Genomic DNA, 22,360 nt, shown 5'->3' with positions numbered 1-22,360 from the left:
GCCTTGTTAATTAGGAATGAAATTAAATCAATAGCACTAAACGACATGGGGTCGGATGATGTGGAGTCTGTGTGGGTAGAGTTGAGGAACCACAAAGGCAAAAAAACCATAATGGGAGTTATGTACCGGCCTCCTAACAGTGGTCAGGACCAGGGACACAAGATGCACCACGAAATAGAAAGTGCATGTCAGAAAGGCAAGGTCACAGCGATCATGGGGGACTTTAATATGCAGGTGGACTGGGTAAATAATACTGCCAGTGGACCCAAGGAAAGGGAATTCATTGAATGTTTACAGGAGGGCTTTTTGGAACAGCTTGTGATGGAGCCCATGAGGGAACAGGCCATTCTGGACTTAGTGTTATGTAATGAGCCAGACTTGATTAAAGATCTTAAAGTAAGGGAGCACTTAGGAGGCAGTGATCATAATATGGTCGAATTCAATCTCCAATTTGAAAGAAAGAAGGTAGAATCAGATGTAAAGGTGTTACAGTTAAATAAAGGTAACTACAGGGGCATGAGGGAGGAGCTGACGAAAATCGACTGGGAGCAGACCCTAGTGGGAAAGACAGTAGAACAGCAATGGCAGGAGTTTCTGGGAGTAATTGAGGACACAGTACAGAGGTTCATCCCAAAGAAAAGAAAGGTTATCAGAGGGGGGATTAGGCAGCCATGGCTGACAAAGGAAGTTAGGGAATGCATCAAAGCAAAAGAGAAAGCCTATAATGTGGCAAAGAGTAGTGGGAAGTCAGAAGATTGGGATAACAGAGGATAACAAAGAGAGAGATAAGGAAAGAGAGGATCAAATTTGAAGGTAGGCTAGCCAGTAACATTAGGAATGATAGTAAAAGTTTCTTTAAATACATTAAAAACAAACAGGAGGCAAAAGTTGACATTGGGCCGCTCCAAAATGACGCTGGTAATTTTGTGATGGGAGACAAGGAAATAGCCGAGGAACTGAATAAGTACTTTGCGTCAGTCTTCACAGTAGAAGACGAGTAATATCCCAACAATTCGGAGAGTCAGGGGTCAGAGTTGAATATGGTAGCCATCATAAAGGAGAAAGTGCTAGAGAAACTAAGAGGTCTAAAAATTGACAAATCTCCGGGCCCAGATGGGCTACATCCTAGAGTTCTAAAGGAGATAGCTGAAGAAATAGTGGAGGCGTTGGTGATGATGTTTCAACAGTCACTGGAGTCAGGGAAAGTACCAGAGGATTGGAAAATCGCTGTTGTAACCCCCCCTGTTCAAGAAGGGAACAAGGAAAAAGATGGAAAATTATAGGCCAATTAGCCTAACCTCGGTTGTTGGCAAGATTCTAGAATCCATTGTTAAGGATGAGATTTCTAAATTCTTGGAAGTGCAGGGTCGGATTAGGACAAGTCAGCATGGATTTAGTAAGGGGAGGTCGTGCCTGACAAACCTGTTAGAGTTCTTTGAAGAGATAACAAATAGGTTAGACCAAGGAGAGCCAATGGATGTTATATATCTTGACTTCCAAAAGGCCTTTGATAAGGTGCCTCACGGGAGACTGCTGAGTAAAATAAGGGCCCATGGTATTCGAGGCAAGGTACTAACATGGATTGACGATTGGCTGTCAGGCAGAAGGCAGAGAGTTGGGATAAAAGGTTCTTTTTCGGAATGGCAACCGGTGACGAGTGGTGTCCCGCAGGGTTCAGTGTTGGGGCCACAGCTGTTCTCTTTATATATTAACGATCTAGATGACGGGACTGAGGGCATTCTGGCTAAGTTTGCCGATGATACAAAGATAGGTGGAGGGGCAGGTAGTATGGAGGAGGTGGGGAGGCTGCAGAAAGATTTAGACAGTTTAGGAGAGTGGTCCAAGAAATGGCTGATGAAATTCAACGTGGGCAAGTGCGAGGTCTTGCACTTTGGAAAAAAGAATAGAGGCGTGGACTATTTTCTAAACGGTGACAAAATTCATAATGCTGAAGTGCAAAGGGACTTGGGAGTCCTAGTCCAGGATTCTCTAAAGGTAAACTTGCAGGTTGAGTCCGTAATTAAGAAAGCAAATGCAATGTTGTCATTCATCTCAAGAGGCTTGGAATATAAAAGCAGGGATGTACTTCTGAAGCTTTATAAAGCATTAGTTAGGCCCCATTTAGAATACTGTCAGCAATTTTGGGCCCCACACCTCAAGAAGGACATACTGGCACTGGAGCGGGTCCAGCGGAGGTTCACACGGATGATCCCAGGAATGGTAGGCCTAACATACGATGAACGTCTGAGGATCCTGGGATTATATTCATTGGAGTTTAGGAGGTTGAGGGGAGATCTAATAGAAACTTACAAGATAATGAATGGCTTAGATAGGGTGGATGTAGGGAAGTTGTTTCCATTAACAGGGGAGACTAGGACCCGGGGGCACAGAGATGAGGAGAAATTTCTTCAGCCAGAGAGTGGTGGGTCTGTGGAATTCATTGCCACAGAGGGCGGTGGAGGCCGGGACGTTGAGTGTCTTTAAGAGCGGGTAAATGTAGTTGAAATCAGCCATGATTGAATGGTGGAGTGGACTCGATGGGCCGAATGGCCTTACTTCCACTCCTATGTCTTATGGTCTTATGGAGGCTACGTATAGTGACAGGGGGTCGGGATCCGCCGACCTTTAGGGTCAGGCTTCGGTGACTGCATTGAAGTTGAGTCCAAGCAGTAGGGGGGCGCAGAGGTGAGGGAGGACATACAGTTTAAAATAGGCGTAATCAGCGTCCTGTATCGAGAGGTTCGCGACACAGTACCCCCGGATCTGTACCGAATGAGATCCCGAGACAAGGGAGATTGTCCGGGATGCGGGGTAGGTGTGGAGGGAGCAGCGCTTTACCGTGCCGGGATGGACGAAGCTCTCTGTGCTCCCGGAGTCGAAAAGACAGGGGGGCTCGCGCCCACTGACCCGGACGGCCATCATCGAATTCTTCAGATGTTTTGGCCGCGACTGGTCGAGGGTGACTGCGCCGAGTTGCGGGTAGTCTGCGTGGTCGGAGGTATTGGGGTCACAAGATGGCAGCCCCCACGAATCGCACGTGTCGGGCTGAGTTGAAGATGGCGACCAAGATGGCCGCCCCCATGGGTCGCACGTGTCGGGCTGAGTTAAAGGTGGCGCCCCCCCACGAGCTGCACGAGGCAGATGACGCGTCCGAAGGGGGCGGTACCGGCAGGCACGCAAGCACATTGTGGGGTCTGTGGGCCTGTGAGTCCGTGGATCGGGCCTGGTAAGCTTTTGACATCGGGGCTTTGGATTGGGCCAGACACTCTTTCAAAATGTCCCTTTTTGCCGCTGTTGCTGCACGTCGCGGTGCGGGTTGGGCAACGCTGCCGGGGGTGTTGGCCCTGACCGCAGAAGTAGCAAGACGGTCCCCCGGGCTGAACGGGCAGCCGCGCGGCACAGGCCTGGAACGTAGCCAGGTCTGGTGAAGGCCACGTCCGTGATGCCCACGAGGGTTTCGCTGGGTCTGCCGGGAACACGCTGAGGCTCTGGTAGGCCACCTCTAACAAGGTGGCTAGTTTTACCGAGTCCTGTAGATCAGTGGCCCCGTTTTCCAGCAGTCGCTGCCGGACGTAGTTAGACCAGACCCAGCCACGTAGGTGTCCCGGATCATCAGCTTCATGTGCTCATCGGCCTTCACATCCCTGTAGTTGCAGGCGAGTAGTGTCAGGTTCTCTAGATGCTCGTCCAGCGATTCCCTGGCGCGCATTGACGACGGGTAGTGAGGAGGTGCTGCGCGAACACTTCGTTCACGGGCTTCACGAACTGTCTTTAGAATCACGACCGCCGCTTTGTGCGTGACTGCGTCCTCAATCAGACCCGAGATTCGGTGACTCACCCGGGCGTGGAGGAGGCACAGCTTGAGGGCATCGGAGGGAGGCGTTTCAGAGGAGTCAAGGTAGGCCTCAAAACAGCGGAGCCAGTGGGAGAAGATTTCCTGAGCTTCTGCTGCTCCTGCGTCGAGTTCCAGTTTATCAGGCTTTAGAGCGGCTTCCATCGTGATGTCTTTGGATAATAAATTGAGGTTCCATCAATTCACTACAAGACGATGAGAACGAGTGAACAAAGGCTTTATTATCCAAGAACTTGCCTGCCTGTGACTGCTGTAACAATGAGCGCCGCCCACAGGCGACAGTTCTATATACCGGGGGGGGGGGGGGGGGGCGGAGCCCACCAGGGTTCCAGTACAATACATGGAAGGAGATCATATTACCATTCGCTGGCCATAGGCCACAGTACTATACGGACAACTTATATTATGGTGAATACATTCACCGCAAGATCAACCATCTTATTAAATGGCAGAGCAGGCCGGAGAGGTGAGATGGCCTCGACCTGTTTATAATGTTCTTAACCGGTGATATGCTCCTTGCATCCTTCCTATTTTTAAAAATTAATTTAAGGGATGTGGCATCTCTAATCATGCATAATCCTCACATAACCTTCCTGCAAGCTGCCCATACTTCATCAACGCTCCTTTAACCCCCTGCAACTCCACCAAGCCTTCACCCAATTACCTTACTGCAACTCTTCCCCCCCCCCCCCCCCCCCCCCCCAACACAGTCACCCTGAAACGCATCACTTACTCGGTAACCCAACCTTGGGCTTCAGGAGGACATCCAGCGTGGCCTTATCGAAGATCTCTTTGCTGACTTTCACCTCCGCCGGCCCGTACACAGCAGCCAGGACTGTTGTATCCCCTGAGGTTTGGAAAGAAAAATGCCAAAGAGGTTGCTTCGTGGGAAGCATCGTGACAGGGACAACACTTTTTTTTATAAACTGCTTCACCAAATCGTCAGAACGTCAGAATTTTGATGAACAAAATGAGTTCAGCTTTTTAATTAAGCCACTGAGAAAAATTCTGGAGATAAAACATGTAAATCCACCTTTCATGACCAGACAGAGCTTTCCCAAAAGCATTTTACAGTCATTTTCGAAGAGCTGCCACTGTTATAATGTTGAAGGCACGGCAGTCACAAATTGTGCATAGCAGGCTGGCACAGAGAAGGAATAAACAGGCTGGCAGACTGTGACGAAGGGAGCATGGTTTGGGTCAGTGCTGGGGCCCTGGCTGTTCACAATCTCTATCAATGATTTGGATGTGGGTACCAAATGCAATATTTCCCAAGTTTGCTGATGGCACTAAACTAGGTGGGAATGCAAGCTGTGAGGAGGATGCAAAGAGGCTTCAAGGGGATTCAGACAAGCCATTTGATTAGGCCAGGACATGGCATATGGAACATAGAATCCCTACAGTGCAGGAGGAAACCATTCGGCCCATTGAGTCTGCACCAGCCCCCTGGAAGAGCACCCTACCAGGCTCAATTCCCCACCCTATCTCCGTAACCCCACCGAGGGGCAATTTAGCATAGCCAATCCACTTAACCTGCACATCTTTGGACTGTGGGAGCAAACTGAAGCAGCCAGAGGAAACCCACGCCGTCACTGGGAGAACTGGCAAACTCCACAGTCCCCCAAGGCCAGAATCGAACCCAGCTCCCTGGTGCTGTGAGGAAACAGTGCTTACCCGTGCCACCACGCAACATAATGTGAAAAAATGTGACGTTATCCACTTTGGTAGGGGAAAACAGAAAGGCAGAATATTTCTTCAATACTGAGAGATTGGGAAGCAATTTGGATAGCAAATCATAGAATCCCTACAGTGCAGAAGGCCATTTGGCCCATCGAGTCTGCATCAACCCTCATGAAAGAGCTAGCTAGGCCCAAGTCCCCACCTTATCCCCGCAACCCCACATAACCTTTTTGACCCTCACACACCAGGCCATCTGTCACTTGTTCGTACGGTTACAATCTCTCCCAGCTACAGTTAAAACCCAACACGTGATCCCCCTCTTTATTTATTTCTGATGAGTCAAACGGATGCGAAGCATTAACTCGGTCTCCTCTCCTTATAGATGCTGCCAGCCAGACCTACGGAGTCTCTATCCTCATTGTCAAGAAAAATATTAAAAACGGTACGGTTGAGTAGTTAGCGCTGCTGCCTCACAGCCCCGGGGACCCGGGTTCGATTCCCGGCTTGGGTCACTGTCTCTGCGGAGTCTGCACGTTCTCCTCATGTCTGCGTGTTTTCTCCGGGTGCTCCGGTTTCCTCCCACAATACAAAGATGTGCAGGTTAGGTGGATTGGCCATGATAAATTGCCCCTTAGTGTCCATCAGTTAGGTGGGGTGTTGGGTTACAGGGATGGGTGTAATGGGCCTGGGTTAGGGGCTCAGTGCAGACTGGACGGGCTGAATGGCCTCCTCCTGCACTGGGACTGGCTCTGAGGTGAACGGGAGCCACCAGTCGGCTCCTTGGCCCAAAGGGGGAGGCTCGCACCCACCTTGCGTGAAGCAGGCCGAGCCATCGGGCCTAGAGAGGAGGCTGTGCTCGCAACAGAACGGCCTCAGTTGCTGCGGAGCCTCGGCGCCGGCCTGGTCCATCCCTCCGCAAGTGGGCAGCTGCGGGGCAGCCGGGGAGGCCAGGCCAAGGACCTCCCGCTGACTGACAGGCAACCTCCACCAATCCGGTGCAGGCCCGTCGCCACCTCCGCCAATCAGCATCGAGTGGAAGGGAGAGGTCGGGTCACCATCGCGTCTCTCCTCTGCCCCTCACGAAGGACCCCTTTCCAAAGACGCCTTACTCGGCGCCTTTGCTCAATAATAGCAACGGAAGCGTGACCCGTTTGAGCGTGGCATTTTTTGTTTTGTTGCTTTACCGCCGTCCGCTCTGAGAAGCGGCGAAGCGGAGGTTCGCGTCGGGCTCCGAATCCGAGGGCGGCAAGGCGGGGCAGGCGGCGGGCTGGACACACAGCAAAGATGGCGGCGGTTATCAGGCGGCTGGGCGGGAAATGGAGTGGCTGCGTCGTTCGGGCCCAGCTCCGGCTGCCCCTGGCCGCGGCTCGGCGGGCCCTCGCCACCGGCGTGAGTACCTTCCCGGGGACAGAGCGGCCGGGGAGGGCAATGTTCCTATCCCGGGGGTGGGTGGTGCAGAAACCGCGGCAACTGATTTGTCAGGAGAGAGGGGCCCGGCTCATTCTGATTACTACATCAGAATTCACTCCATCACAAATCATAGCTTTGCACCGTTCACTGCTTCATAACTGATTCATAGCCTCACTGAACTTGCAAATCACAACTTTACTGATTGCTTCATAACTTTAAATGTACAATTTTACTCCTTACTGCTCCACAACACCATGTGTCAGAACTTTATTATGCCTTTTGGTGACTTCATCGCTATCAAAATTCTTTTTTGTTCCCAATTAAGGGGCATTTTAATCATCCTTATTAGTGTCACAAGTCGGCTTGCATTAACGCTCCGAAGACGTTACTGTGAAAATCTCCTCGTCGCCACACTCCCGCCGGCGCCTGTTCGGGTACATGGAGGGAAAATTCAGAATGTCCAAATCACCCAACAAGCACGTCTTTTAGGGCATCACGGCGCCGAGGTCCCGGGTTCAATCCCGTCCCCTCCATGTGGAGTTTGAATATTCTCCCCGTGTCTGCGTGGGTTTCACCCCCACAAGCCAAAGATGTGCAGGTTAGGTGGATTGGTCATGCTAAATTGCCCCTTAATTGGAAAAAATTAATTGGGTACTCTAAATTTATAAAATACAGTAATGATAATTGGGGGGGGGGGGAGGTGGGATCGGGGTATTGACCTTGTTGATCAGCCATGATCATTCGGCCCTTCGAGCCTGCTCCGCCATTCATTATGATCATGGCAGATCATCCAACCTGATCCTGCCTTCCCCCATAACCTTTGATCCCCTTCGCCCCAAGTGCTATATCGAACTGCTTCTTGAAAGCATTTTGCCCTCAATTACTTTCTGTGGTAGTGAATTCCATAGGCTCACCACTCTGTGGGTGAAGAAATTTCTCCTCATCTCAGTCCTAAATGGTCCACCCTGAATACTCAGACTGTGACCCCTGATTCTGGACACCTCCACCATCGGGAAAATCCTTCTTGCATCTACCCTACCTAGTACTGTTAGAAATTCATAGGTTACTTTGGGACCCCCCCTGCCCCATTCTTCTGAATTACAGCCAAGACAATCCTAACCAACTCAATTCTTCCTCATAGAGAGAGAGAGAGAGTGGTTAATAACGCATATAGGATCCTGGGCTTTATAAATAGGGGCATGGAGCACAAAGACACGCCAGTTACGATAAACCTGCAAAAATTACTGGTTCAGCCTCAACTGGAATATTGCATTGAGTTCTGGGCACCACACTTTAAGAAGGCATTAGAGAGGGTGTAAAAAGGATTCACAAGAAAAGCTCCCGGGATGAGGAACTTCAGTTATTATTGAAAGATTGAAGAAGCTGGGGCTGTTCTACTTGGAGAAGAAGAGGAAGTTGAGAGGAGATTTGATTGAGGTAGTCAAATTCATGAGTGATGTAAGCATAGTAGACGGGGAGAGACTGTTCCCATTGCTGGGAGGATGGCGAACCAGAGGACAGAGATTTACGGTGATTGGCTAAAAGAACAATGGTGATAGGCGGAAATGTTTTTTCATCGAACAAGCCCAAAGATGTGCAGGTTAGGTGGATTGGCCATTCTAAAGTAGCCCCTTAGTGTCCAGAAATGTGTCGGTTGGGTGGGGGTACGGGGATAGGGCCTGGGTAGGGTGCTCTTTCAGAGGGTCAGTGCTGACTCGATGGGCTGAATGGCCTTCTGCACTGTAGGAATTCTATGGAGTGGTTGGGATCTGGAACACACTGCCTGAGAGTGTGGTGGAGGCAGATTCAGCGGTGGCATTTAAAAGGGAATTGGATCATTATGTGAAGAGATAGTTACAGGTCTATACGGGAAAGGCAGGTGAGTGGCACTCGATGAATTACTCTTGTAGGTGGCTGGCATGGACATAATGGGCCGAATGGCTTCTTGTGTTGTAACCATTCTATGATTCTTGTAGAATGAGATGTAACTGCGCTTTCAAGAATGTTCATAATTACAACGGACAATCTCACTAGCCAAATGTCAAATTTCTCCATTGGAATAAAAACATTCCAGATTTTAAAAATAATTTTTTGAAACAAATTGGTTATTATTTCCGCATCTATCTTAGTCCCGTGTAAATGTCCCAATCTTTATTTCGCTGTCTGTAAAATAGACAGAAGTGAAGGATAATCACTTTTAACTTCCTGACTTCTTGTCGGTGAGAATACGTCAATGTGATTGGCCGCTTACCCTTCTTGATGACATAGCTGTTGGTAGATGCCCAGTGATCGCCTTAACTTGACGCTACATTCAAATGGGCATCAGGAATGGGGACATCCACGGAGCCCGATTGCCCGGGCTTTGTGGGCAGCTTTATTTGGGGTCAGCCAGCGGATGCCATCATTTCGCTGCTGACTAGAAAATCTGGGCCATTATCTGGTATTGTATCTACCTCGCTGCTGTTTATGGGGCCTATAAATGCGCAAATGTTGCCCTATTATGTATTTTCTTTTATTCCCTTTTCTTCTCACGTACTTAATGATCTGTTGAGCTGCTCGCAGAAAAATACTTTTCACTGTACCTCGGTACACGTGACAATAAACAAATCCAATCCAATCCAAATTGGCTGCTGTGCTGTCCTTGACTCCAAATCAACATATAAAACAAAATTAATTCAAATTTTACTGTATTACTTCAGTGGCTGGAAACACCCTTTTGGGGAGTCCTGAAGATGTGAGTGGGGCTGTATAAATGTATTGTTTGTTTCTTGATTTGCTTCACATATATTAATTTTCTCTGTTTATCACATCGGAGAAGTATTCAGGATGATGTTAAAATCAGGATTATCCACAAATCTATTTAACACTTGGAGCTCTGGTTATCTGTTCCAGTTTTGTACCTTGATCATTCATTCCTTTTTGAGTGACTTTTACCTGCTATGATTTAAGAGTTGTTATGAGCCTAGATCAAATCACTAAGCTGTTGGCAAGAGGGCAGCATGGTGGAGCAGTGGATTAGCCCTGCTGCCTCACGGGGCCGAGGTCCCAGGTTCGATCCCGGCCCTGGGTCACTGTCCGTGTGGAGTTTGCATATTCTCCCTGTGTCTGCGTGGGTTTCACCCCCACAACTCAAAGATGTGCAGGCTAGGTGGATTGGCCACGCTAAATTGCCCCTTAATTGGGAAAAATGAATTGGGCGCTCTAAATTTATTTTTTAAAAGTTGTTGGAAAGATCCTGTTAGGGACCAATAACATTTTGTTTAAAATAGACAAAGGTTGAGATAATAGCTCAGTGAATGAAGCAACAAGATTCCAAGGGCTTTCAACAATTTGCAATGTCTAACTCATACTCCCTACATTCAGGTTAATAAGGGACATGTGAATTAACAAGCCAACTGCAGTCAAAAACACCACAATACACAAATGCAGATGCAACCAAGGCAGAATCCATGGATTTCTCAAAGACCCACCCAGACGCCACTAACATTGTGAGTCAACCAATTTCACTGGATCTTTGACTCTCTCACAAGGAATTCCAGTCTTCACCTTCGAAGATCTAATCTTGGAATTCTCTCCAAATATCACTGCAACTCGGCTGACATTACAATGGCCCACTTCACAGAGCTTAAATCACGTCCCCTGAGATTCCGTTCCCTGGATTCCTGAGCTTGCACTCACTCACAAGGACAGTTTCAAATCTTCAGCCATGCCGAGCAGAACACGAGTGCTACAAACGGGCAACCTTGACCGAATGGCCCAAACCTGTCTTCTTGGATCTTCAGGAGTTATTCTGAGCCCCCTTCGCATACCAGGGCTTCCTTTAAGACCCCTTCACTTAAATGTCTGCTGCCCACAGCTCTTCTCCCATTTGGAGCCCGTTTATCTGCTCCTCTCTTTTTAACTGAACTGGGATCTCATCCCGTCCCTGCCCCCTCTCCGGGACTCTTCGTTTGGGATCTCTTCCTGTGCCCTCACCCGTTTGCAGCTTCCCCTCTCCCTGGGCCTTCCGTGGTGGTCCGCTCTCGGTCACCTGATCTGGGTTTCCGCGCCTTTTAAGTTTCCCATTTTGCGCAGACACACTGTGCCTGTTCTGGACCTAAAGAATTTGCGCTGCAGAAATATGTGTGCAGCCTGTTCCCGGCCTGCGCACGTGGGAACAGGTCAGAGGTCCGTGCAAAGTTGCTTTTCCTGACCTCTGGTCTCAACGTTGAGATAAGTTTGGCTTTCATAACAGAGTGTGACCCTATTTGTTGTGTCTGACAAGTCACTATGTTTAAATGAGTTTGCTCTTTCAATCTATTCTGGAAGAAAGAATTTGCCACTATATAGCACTTTTTGATCTCGGGATGTTCTGAAACACTTACAGACCATGAAGTATTATTGAAGTGTAGTCACTTGTAATCCTGGAACCTTGGCAGCCAAATTGCAATGTGGTAATGACCAGATAATAATCTTTATTATTGTCACAAGTAGGCTTACATTAACACTCAATGAAGTTACTGTGAAAATCCCTGAGTTGCCACATTCCGGCGCCTGTTCGGGTACACAGAGGGAGAATTCAGAATGCCCAATTCACCTAACAAGCACGTCTTTCGGGACTTGTGGGAGGAAACCGGAGCACCCGGGGGAAACCCACGCAGACTTGGGAAGAAAATGCAGACTCCGCACAGACAGTGGCCCAAGCCGGGAATTGGACCTGGGACCCTGGCGTTGTGAAGCACAGTGCTAACCACTGTGCTACCGTGCCACCCCAGACAGATAGATCATCTGTCTTTTATCATGTTGGTTGTGGGATAAATATAAGCCACGAGATGGGGAGAATTCTCCTGCCCCTCTTCAGAATAGTGCAGCAGAATCTTTTGTATCCACCTGAAGGGGCAGATAGTGCCTCAGTTCAGTATTTCATCTGAAAAGCAACATTCCTGACCGTGCAGCACTCCCTCAGTACAGTACCGGGGTGTCAGCCTGGTTTTTCATTTTGCACTGGGGCTGACTCCATAGTTTGTTGACTTGAATGTTGCAGCGTTACTGGCTGATCCAAGGTGACATTCAGAAAAGGGGCTGGAGGGACCAGGAATAATCCTAACCTTGAGCAAGGGCAGAGCAGTTAGTGCGACCTCCGATTACCAGGTACAAATCCATCTCTGATCAGTTGGCACAGATTGAAATCCTGTTGCCTTGAATAGTTTTGGCAGTTTTTGATTCACGTGAAGTGACGGTGTCAGCAGCTCTGATGCAAACTGCTGGTATTATTGAGTTTATATGCACGGATTCATCGGTTTTCTTTTGCCCGCTACTTCTATCCACCTCTCTTTGGAGGGCTGCGTTTGATTCTACATACCCGACAAGCTCGCCGTATCTCAGACATGGACACTCTGTGGTGTGTATTTGATTTGATTTATTGTCACCATGTACTGAAGTACAGTGAAAAGTATTTTTCCGCGGCCGAGGAAACATACACAGTACGCACATAGTAGACAAAAAGAACTGACAAAGTACATTGACCAATGGTACATTGACAAACAGTGATTGGTTACAGTGCGGAACAAGGGGCCAAACAAAGCAAATACATGAGCAAGAGCAGCATAGGGCGTCGTGAATAGTGTTCTTACAGGGAACAGATCAGTCTGAGGGGGAGTCGTTGAGGAGTCTTGTAGCTGTGGGGAAGAAGCTGTTCCTGTGTCTGGATGTGCGGGCCTTTAGACTTCTGTATATTCTGCCTGATGGAAGGGTCTGGAAGACAGCAATGCCTGGGTGGGAGGGGTCTCCGATAAAGCTTCCTGAGGCAGCGGGAAGTGTATACAGAATCAATGTGGGGGTGGCAAGCTTGTGTCGGCTATTTAGTCCATCGGGAGGAGTAGTTAATGACAGTAAGAAATGTTTTATCTTGGAGACGAACCGAATGTGCTGCCATGAACAAGATGGAAAAGGTGAGACCATCAAGGGCTGTTTGCGGTATTGTCTATGGATAGTACATGTTGGACAATTAGAGATCATGTCTGCAATGGAGTTCGAAACAAAAGGCCACCAGATGGAGCTGTGGGCTCCTGCCTGGAAATGCCCAGATGCCCCTGGTATAAGTGTCGGAGAATGTCCAGCCTAAAGATCCTGGGAATAAGAACACGGTCGCAATAGACCAGCAGGTCATCCATAAGGGTAACATGATGGAGTTGTTTGAAAGCATTGCTTTGCAGTGCAATTAGTGGGAACATGTGCAGGCCAGCCAATGATGCAATAATACCAAATTTGCGTCCATTTAGCATCGACTTTTCGAGTTGAATGGATTTCTTCCCATTCTTGAGCATTTGCTGGGGAATAGGGTCTACATCCACAACAAAGGAGATATCATTCTGTGCAGGCTCCTGCACAGGGATGCAAGATACAGCATCAGCTGTGGTCTGAAGTTTGCCCTGACCCTGAGGTGTAATTGGAACCTTTGGATTTGGGGTGGCACCAAATATTGAGGAAGGCTATGAGGAGGGCTAATGATGCCATCTGTATGGTGAATTTGAGTTTGGGGATATGATCGGCAAACATCTTCCAAGCCCCTCTTTCCAGATTACATACACTGCTGCCCGGCATCAATTCGTGCCCGTGATGGCTAGTAGACTGGCTGCTCTGTGCCATCACACTGGATTTGAAGTGAAATGGATCCTGAGCCAGTGGAGGAGGTGTTGGCTGCAACAAGAGTGGCAGATTCCAGGTGGTAGTGGGCCAGGGTTTGGTTAGACTGGAGTTTGTACCTGCTTGTATCAAAGGCCCGTTGTTGGTATGTGTCCCAATACCAAGCTTGCTTCTCTTTTGAGAACTGTCTCAGGGGTTTGCTGATGTGCGTCAGACTGGGCAGATGCTTGCCCAGCTGTTTAACTATTCCTGTAAAACGTTGGGAGTTCTGGGGGACGGCATGTGGCGCAGTGGTTAGCACTGGGACTGCGGCGCTGAGGACCCAGGTTCGAATCCTGGTCCTGGGTCACCATCCGTGTGGGGTTTGCACATTCTCTCCAAGTCTCCACAACCCAAAGATGTGCAGGGTAGGCAGATTGGGGCCATGCTAAATTGCCCTTAATTGGAGGAAAAAAAAAATTGGATACTCTTAAAAAAAATTTTAAATGTTGGAGTTCGATCACAAGAAGGGATGGTGGAAAATTCCTGATGGCTGCTGTCTAATGGGGGTCTGCTTTGACGCCTGAGACATCAACAATGTGACACAGGTCTGTCAAAGCCACAGGACCTCTCGTATTCTAGTGCCGATCTGTTCACCGGGACACTTGCTCCAGTCAATTGATAGACACGGCAACTTTATCTTTAAATCAAATCACATCTTTATTAGGAAAAATGTCAAAAAAAGTCTTAATGCCTGCTGCAAGACTGAATTTCTTACGCTGCATCGCACACGCAATGCTTCTATTCCCCTCTTAAGTCTACCACTATAAGTTTGCGAGCATAGATTTTAACTGCTAATACTTATCTAATGGACTTGTCGGGGGTGTCACTACCTGCTCACGTTGACCAAGCATAAGTGGGGACCAGACTCCATCTTCAAGCTGCAGCCTTCTTCCTTCTGTGATGTTCCTCGAAGCCACGCTGATTAAATCTTTTTGTCTCTTATACAGATCTTGCTGGCACTGACCTCGTGCTTCCAGTCACGTGCTCACAGAGTAACACTAATCACAATCACTGTCCTTGAGTCACAAATGTTCCAAGAATAGTAACTCACCCAGGGGCCGTATTTCTTCTCAGGAGCACACCACACAGGGGTCTGTGCCCAAATTAGTTTATTGCAGGATGCCTGACCTGAGGACCAGTTGTCCAGGAGTACTTTAGTACCTCCTTCCCTCTTCCTGTCCCTTTAATTGATTAGGATACGTTACTATCAGGGGCACGTGTTGCTTTCCATCCTGCTAATGCATCATGGTTAGTCTTTCCCTTGATGACATTTATTGTCTAGCATCCTGCTGGCTCTTTATGGCCAGTCGGAAATTTGTGGTAAATCACATGGGTCACGTGCAGATTGTGTAAATGACATACTCACAGCCCAAAACGTCATGCATTCTGCTGACCATATTCCTGAAGTTAAAATCTCTTGGTTAGCCACATTTCCCATCAGGCCATGGTAGTGTCCTTTCTTTGCTTGGCCATTTTGGATCGGGCTGTAAATGGCCAGCGACACATGGTGATGGAACCGTAGCTGAGAATGTCATTCCTGTAACAGATGACGCCTTCAAAGGCTCTCGCCTGTCAGTGCGCTGGAAGGTGTCTGGTGCAGAGGCGATTAAAACAGTATCTTCCAAATGGGAGGGATGACCATGGTTTAAAAAAAAAAAGTTTGCCGTCACAGTGGCGCAGTGGTTAGCACTGCTGCCTCACGGCGTTGAGGACCCGGGGTTTGATCCCGGCCCTGGGTCACTGTCCGCGTAGTGTTTGCACTTTCTCCCTGTGTTTGCGTGGATGTCACCCCCACAACCCAAATTGTGGATTGGCCACGCTAAATTGCCCCTTAATTTGAAAAAGAACTGGGTACTCTAAATTTATTAAAAAGAACAGTTTGGACCTTTAAAACCATTGGAAGCGGCCACAGGCCATGTTGGTATCTAACATCGTGAAGACTGAGCTCCTCACGATTTCCGGTTAACATACAAACAAGGATCAGGAGGAAGACTTTCAGCCCCTTGAGTCTGCTCTGCCATTTAATAAGATCATGGCTGATATAAACTCAAATCTCTACCCCCCCCCCTCCTTGCTTACCAAGAAACTTATCCACCTCTGCCTTTAAAATATTTTTAAAAAACAGCTTTCACCCCTTTTTGTCAAGAAGAGAGTTCCGGATCTCCGTTTTAAGTAGGCGACCCCTTATTTGTAAACAGTGCCCCTGAGTTCTAGATTCTCCCACAAGAGGAAACATCCTCTCCACATCCACCTTGTCGAGACACCTCGAGATCTTAAACGTTCCAATCAAGTCACCTCTTACTCTTCTAAACTCCAGCGGATACAAGCCTAACCTGTTCAACCTTTCTTTATAGGACAACCCACCCACTCCAGGTGCTAGTCTGGTAAACCCTTTCTGAACCGTTGCCAACGTATTTAATCCTTCCTTTAAGTAAGGTGCCCAATATGTACACAGAATGTACAGCAGATACCATGGGGTGAATTTCTAAAGGGGAGGCGGGAGGAGAGGGCTTTGGGTGTATATGTACATGGGTCATTGAAGGTGACAGGACAGTTAATAACACATGTAAATATCCTGGACTTTATTAGAAGAGGAATAGAATACAAAAAGCAGGGAGGTTATGTTAAACTTCTGTAAAACACTGGTTCCTGTTCAGCTTTTAAAAATATTCATTCTTGGGATGTGGGCGTCGCTGGGCTGGGCCAGCATTTGTGGGCCATTCCCAATTGCCTTTGAGCTCAGTGGCTTGCTAGCCCATTTCAGTGGTGGTGGTGGTGGTGGGGGGGGGGGGGGGGGGGGGGGGAGAGAGAGTTAAAAGTCAACCGCATCGCTGTGTGGGTCTGGAGTCGCACGTAGGCCAGACCAGGTAAGGACGGCAGATTTCCTTCCCTGAAGGACATGAGTGAACCAGATGGGTTTTATGACAATCGGCAATGGGTTCATGGTCATCGTTAGACTTTTAATTCCTGATTTTTTAAAATTGAATTCAAATGTCACTATCTGCAGTGGTGGGATTCAAACCCGGGACCCCAGAGCATTACGCTGCGTCTCTGGATTACGAGTCCAGTGACAATACCACACTACATCACCGCCTCCCCTCCATCAAGCCTGCTCCAGCTTCCGAAAGAGCAACCTACCCTGTTCCACGGTCCCCTGGAGTAGTGCATCGAGTTCTGGGTGCCGCAGTTTAGGAGAAAAGGTGATGGTATGAAGAGAATGCAGAAAAGATTGAGAATGGTTCCAGGGAACTTCAGTTAAGATAGTTTGGAGAAGTTGGAACTTTTTCCTTGTGGAAGAGAAGCTTGAGAGGAGGTTGGGTAGAGGTGTTCAAAATCATGAGGGGGTCTGGAGAGAATAAGCGGGGAGAAACTGTTCCCATTGGTGGAAGGATCGAGGACCAGAGGACACAGGTTGAAGCAATAGAAACCTGAGGAGAAACGTTTCATAGAATCGTAGAATCCCTGCAGTGCAGAAGAAGGCCATTCAGCCCATTGATTCAGCATGGACCCTCTGAATGAGCACTCTATCCAGCCCCACTCCCCCATCCTATCCCTGTAACCTCGCCTCACCTAACCTTCACATCTTTGGACACTTTGGGGCAGTTTAGCACGGCCAATCCACCCATCCTGCACAGAGGAAACCCGGGGGAAATCCACGCAGACACACGGAGAAAGCGCAAACTCCGCACGGACAGTTGCCCGAGTCGTAATCTAATCCTGGTCCCTGACGCTGAGAGGCAGCAGTGCTAACCACTGTGCGACCATGCCGCCCACAGAATTAAGTGTTTCGGATCTGAACTTCATGGCCTTAAGTGTTATGGAGGCAAATTCAATCGAGGCATCCAAGTGGGAATTGGATCATTATCTGATAAGGAACAATGTTATGATGAGGGGAAGGTGGGAGCTGTTAGCACAGTGTTGTCACTGGACTAATAGTGCAGAGATGCAGGGTGATGCTCTGTGGACCCGGGTTCGAATCCCACCACGGCAGATGGTGAAATTTGAATTCAATTAAAATCTGTTTTTTAAACAAGTCTAACGATGACCATGAAACCATTGCCGATTGTGGCCAAAACCCACCTGGTTCACTAATGTCCTTTAGGGAAGGAAATCTGCTGTCCTTACCCTGTCTGGCCTACATGTGATTCCAGACTCTCAGCAATGTGATTGACTCTTAAAATGCCCCCTGAAATGGTCGAGCGAGCTACTCAATTCAAGGATAAGTAGGGATGGGTCACAAATTCTGGCCTTGCCAGTGACCCCCAAGTCTCATGAAATAATATTTTTAAATTCCTGTCCATTCGGTGATAAATCTTACTACTTGCTTCGAGACTCACCAGCTTCTCTTCTGTTGTCACTTATGTGCAGGCAGGTTAATTGAAAAGCTTTTCAAACACCTTAAAAGCACTCCTCCCAGTCTGCCTCACAGTGATCCTGAACCTGCTTCACGCTCCTCCCGGTTATTCCACGTGTGGAGGTTTACTCTGCGTCTCTAAACATACCGGCCGGGATTCTCCACTGCCATTCCGCCCAGCTACCGCTGCTGGTGAGGACAGGTCATTTGGCGCTCGGCCAAACTGCAGCAGGACCGGAGGATCCTGCTGCTCTAACCTGATGGAGAATCCCACCCACTGTCCCACTTCCTCTGACTACTAAATGTTACACGTTTTTGAATGTAATCTTTCGTATGTAAACGTATTTATTTGCAATCATTTATTTTGCCCCAGTAAGTCTGCTATGGTTATCCATCAGTGCGTATGACAGTCTTCTCCTCCCCCCTCTCTGTCTCCAGCATGCAGTTCACCAGCAGCAGTTCACGTCCCTGGATGAGAAGCCCCAGTTCCCAGGCGCCTCCGCAGAGTTTGTGGACAGGCTGGAGTTCATTCAGCCCAACGTCATATCTGGTATCCCCATCTATCGGGTAATGGACCGACAAGGGCAGATCATGAACCCAGACGAAGACCCTAAGGTATGCTGTCGCAGTGCACGCTGTGTGGGATCAAAGCTTAATGGCTGCTATTTGGTGCTCTTCAGGGGCAAAAGGGTTTCTCGGTGTATGTTTACTTGGAACTGACCCGTGGGTAGCTGCACCACCTGGCGTTGGCACTGAACTGCCATGGGTGGGCAGCATCCATCAGGATTGTTGTGACTTGAGCTGTGAACTGATCTCAGGATGAAGTAAGTTATAATGTCTGTCGGCTTCGGCATTCCTGGGCTGAGGACGGGTCCCTGCCCCAGTAACACCTATTGGAAGAATGTGCACGTGCGAAGAGAAGCAGTTTGAGTTGCACCACTATGCCCGCTGTGGTTAAATAGCAGCTTAGTGCAAACTCGCTGCAGGCTCTCGCATGGAAAATGGCCACTTTGGTGAGGTATCAGAGGGTTGGACGCACAGAGGAACCATAAAGGAAAGAGGAAAGACAGTCGCATGGAGATTATTAAGTCACCTCATTCTAGTTCCAATGGTCAGGGTTTGGTGCCCTGGCTGGATTCTAATGCCACTGCTTGAATTTTTTCATTCAGATAGTGCAGCTTGCCAGTCTTGCTCGGATATTACTCTGCACACTTGAAGCCCCAATTAATGCTTTGAAATGAATGATTTATTGCACTGGGAAGTGGCATCTGGCCACTAGATGGCACAAGTGTCTTGGTCTATGGTCTGATGTACCCCACGGCCAAAATGTCATGGCCACCCTCCCCAAACATTGGATTTGAAAATATTGAATAAAGTGATCCCCCATTTTCCCAGTCGATTTGATGCAGTTATCCATAAATACGTATTGGCCTAGATCTCCTGGCTAGCATAGTTTGGTTCAAGGGGTAGTTGGGTTGGGCAGTGGGTGGTTGGGTGAGGAGATGGTTGGGGTCGGATCAGGGCCAATCCACCTGACCCGCACATCTTTGGACTGTGGGAGGAAACCGGACCACCCGGAGGAAACCCACGCGCACACGGGGAGAACGTGCAGACTCCGCACAGACACTGACCCAAGCCAAGACTCAAACCTGGGACCCTGGAGCTGTGAAGCAACAGTGCTAACCACTGTGTTGTTTGTGGTGTTCAGTTGCGCTGGTTAATCACTAAATTACATCAAGAGTTTAAACCTTGTAACAATTCCAAGTAAGGCCCAAGTGTCTGACTCTGAGGTCAGTGCCGCAGAATTTAACGGAGTGTTCCAGGCCAAGCATCGGAAGTTAAAATTTCCTGGGCAATTGAAGCATCCGGGCGCACAACACAGAATTTTTTTTTTTTAATTCTTTTTTTTTTGAGTGTGGGATTTACTCACTCTCTGACACCGCGTGTGAGTGTGGGATTTACTCACTCTCTGATACAGTGTGTGAGTGTGGGATTTACTCACTCTCTGATATAGTGTGTGAGTGTGGGATTTACTCACTCTCTGATACAGTGTGTGAGTATGGGATTTACTCACTCTCTGATACAGTGTGTGAGTATGGGATTTATTCACTCTCTGATACAGTGTGTGAGTGTGGGATTTACTCACTCTCTGATACAGTGTGTGAGTGTGGGATTTACTCACTCTCTGATACAGTGTGCGAGTGTGGGATTTACTCACTCTCTGATACAGTTTGTGAGTGTGGGATTCACTCACTCTCTGATACAGTGTGTGAGTGTGGGATTTACTCACTCTCTGATACAGTGTGTGAGTGTGGGATTTACTCACTCTCTGATACAGTGTGAGAGTGTCGGATTTACTCACTCTCTGATACAGTTTGTGAGTGTGGGATTTACTCACTCTGATACAGTGTGAGAGTGTGGGATTTACTCACTCTCTGATACAGTTTGTGAGTGTGGGATTCACTCACTCTCTGATACAGTGTGTGAGTGTGGGATTTACTCACTCTCTGATACAGTGTGTGAGTGTGGGATTTACTCACTCTCTGATACAGTGTGTGAGTGTGGGATTTACTCACTCTCTGATACAGTGTGTGAGTGTGGGATTTACTCACTCTCTGATACAGTGTGCGAGTGTGAGATTTACTCACTCTCTGATACAGTTTGTGAGTGTGGGATTTACTCACTCTCTGATACAGTTTGTGAGTGTGGGATTCACTCACTCTCTGATACAGTGTGTGAGTGTGGGATTTACTCACTCTCTGATACAGTGTGTGAGTGTGGGATTTACTCACTCTCTGATACAGTGTGAGAGTGTCGGATTTACTCACTCTCTGATACAGTTTGTGAGTGTGGGATTTACTCACTCTGATACAGTGTGAGAGTGTGGGATTTACTCACTCTCTGATACAGTTTGTGAGTGTGGGATTCACTCACTCTCTGATACAGTGTGTGAGTGTGGGATTTACTCACTCTCTGATACAGTGTGAGAGTGTGGGATTTACTCACTCTCTGACACCGCGTGTGAGTGTGGGATTTACTCACTCTCTGATACAGTGTGTGAGTGTGGGATTTACTCACTCTCTGATACAGTGTGTGAGTGTGGGATTTACTCACTCTGATACAGTGTGTGAGTGTGGGATTTACTCACTCTCTGATACAGTGTGTGAGTGTGGGATATACTCACTCTCTGATACAGTGTGAGAGTGTGGGATTTACTCACTCTCTGACACCGCGTGTGAGTGTGGGATTTACTCACTCTCTGACACCGCGTGTGAGTGTGGGATTTACTCACTCTCTGATACAGTGTGTGAGTGTGGGATTTACTCACTCTCTGATACAGTGTGTGAGTGTGGGATTTACTCACTCTCTGATACAGTGTGTGAGTGTGGGATTTACTCACTCTCTGATACAGTGTGTGAGTGTGGGATTTACTCACTCTCTGATACAGTGTGAGAGTGTCGGATTTACTCACTCTCTGATACAGTTTGTGAGTGTGGGATTTACTCACTCTGATACAGTGTGAGAGTGTGGGATTTACTCACTCTCTGATACAGTTTGTGAGTGTGGGATTCACTCACTCTCTGATACAGTGTGTGAGTGTGGGATTTACTCACTCTCTGATACAGTGTGAGAGTGTGGGATTTACTCACTCTCTGACACCGCGTGTGAGTGTGGGATTTACTCACTCTCTGATACAGTGTGTGAGTGTGGGATTTACTCACTCTCTGATACAGTGTGTGAGTGTGGGATTTACTCACTCTGATACAGTGTGTGAGTGTGGGATTTACTCACTCTCTGATACAGTGTGTGAGTGTGGGATATACTCACTCTCTGATACAGTGTGAGAGTGTGGGATTTACTCACTCTCTGACACCGCGTGTGAGTGTGGGATTTACTCACTCTCTGACACCGCGTGTGAGTGTGGGATTTACTCACTCTCTGATACAGTGTGTGAGTGTGGGATTTACTCACTCTCTGATACAGTGTGTGAGTGTGGGATTTACTCACTCTCTGATACAGTGTGTGAGTGTGGGATTTACTCACTCTCTGATACAGTGTGTGAGTGTGGGATATACTCACTCTCTGATACAGTGTGTGAGTGTGGGATTTACTCACTCTCTGATACAGTGTGTGAGTGTGGGATTTACTCACTCTCAGATACAGTGTGAGAGTGTGGGATTTACTCACTCTCTGATACAGTTTGTGAGTGTGGGATTTACTCACTCTCTGATACAGTTTGTGAGTGTGGGATTCACTCACTCTCTGATACAGTGTGTGAGTGTGGGATTCACTCACTCTGTGATACAGTGTGGGATTTACTCACTCTCTGATACAGTGTGTGAGTGTGGGATTTACTCACTCTCTGATACAGTGTGTGAGTGTGGGATTTACTCACT

The 22,360-nt window shown here is 48.1% G+C and overlaps 2 protein-coding genes across 3 annotated transcripts in view; one reads left to right on the top strand and one right to left on the bottom strand.

The window, feature by feature from the left end:
* LOC140402414 (exosome complex component RRP46-like) overlaps positions 1–6,513 on the bottom strand; it is a 30,186-nt gene extending 23,673 nt beyond the window's left edge. The window contains exons 1-2 of one of the 2 annotated variants that reach the window (XM_072490179.1): positions 6,343–6,513; positions 4,587–4,700 (exon numbers count right to left, since the gene is read on the bottom strand). In XM_072490179.1, coding sequence (XP_072346280.1) covers positions 4,587–4,700; positions 6,343–6,442 — 214 coding nt within the window. In that variant the 5' untranslated portion in view covers positions 6,443–6,513. Of the gene's footprint in view, positions 1–4,586; positions 4,701–4,886; positions 5,263–6,342 lie in introns of those variants that run through there. The other variant, XM_072490180.1, reaches the window with a different exon arrangement.
* A 111-nt stretch (positions 6,514–6,624) lies between these two features.
* LOC140402412 (2-oxoisovalerate dehydrogenase subunit alpha, mitochondrial-like) overlaps positions 6,625–22,360 on the top strand; it is an 81,912-nt gene continuing 66,176 nt past the window's right edge. The window contains exons 1-2 of the mRNA XM_072490176.1: positions 6,625–6,922; positions 18,402–18,578. Of these exons, the coding sequence (XP_072346277.1) occupies positions 6,818–6,922; positions 18,402–18,578 (282 nt within the window). The 5' untranslated portion in view covers positions 6,625–6,817. The remainder of the gene's footprint in view (positions 6,923–18,401; positions 18,579–22,360) is intronic.

This window comes from Scyliorhinus torazame, chromosome 25 (genome assembly GCF_047496885.1).
Source record: "Scyliorhinus torazame isolate Kashiwa2021f chromosome 25, sScyTor2.1, whole genome shotgun sequence".
Lineage (NCBI taxonomy): Eukaryota > Metazoa > Chordata > Chondrichthyes > Carcharhiniformes > Scyliorhinidae > Scyliorhinus > Scyliorhinus torazame.
The sequence above is the reverse complement of the archived record's forward strand: the minus strand, read 5'-3'. Positions and strand labels throughout refer to the sequence as shown.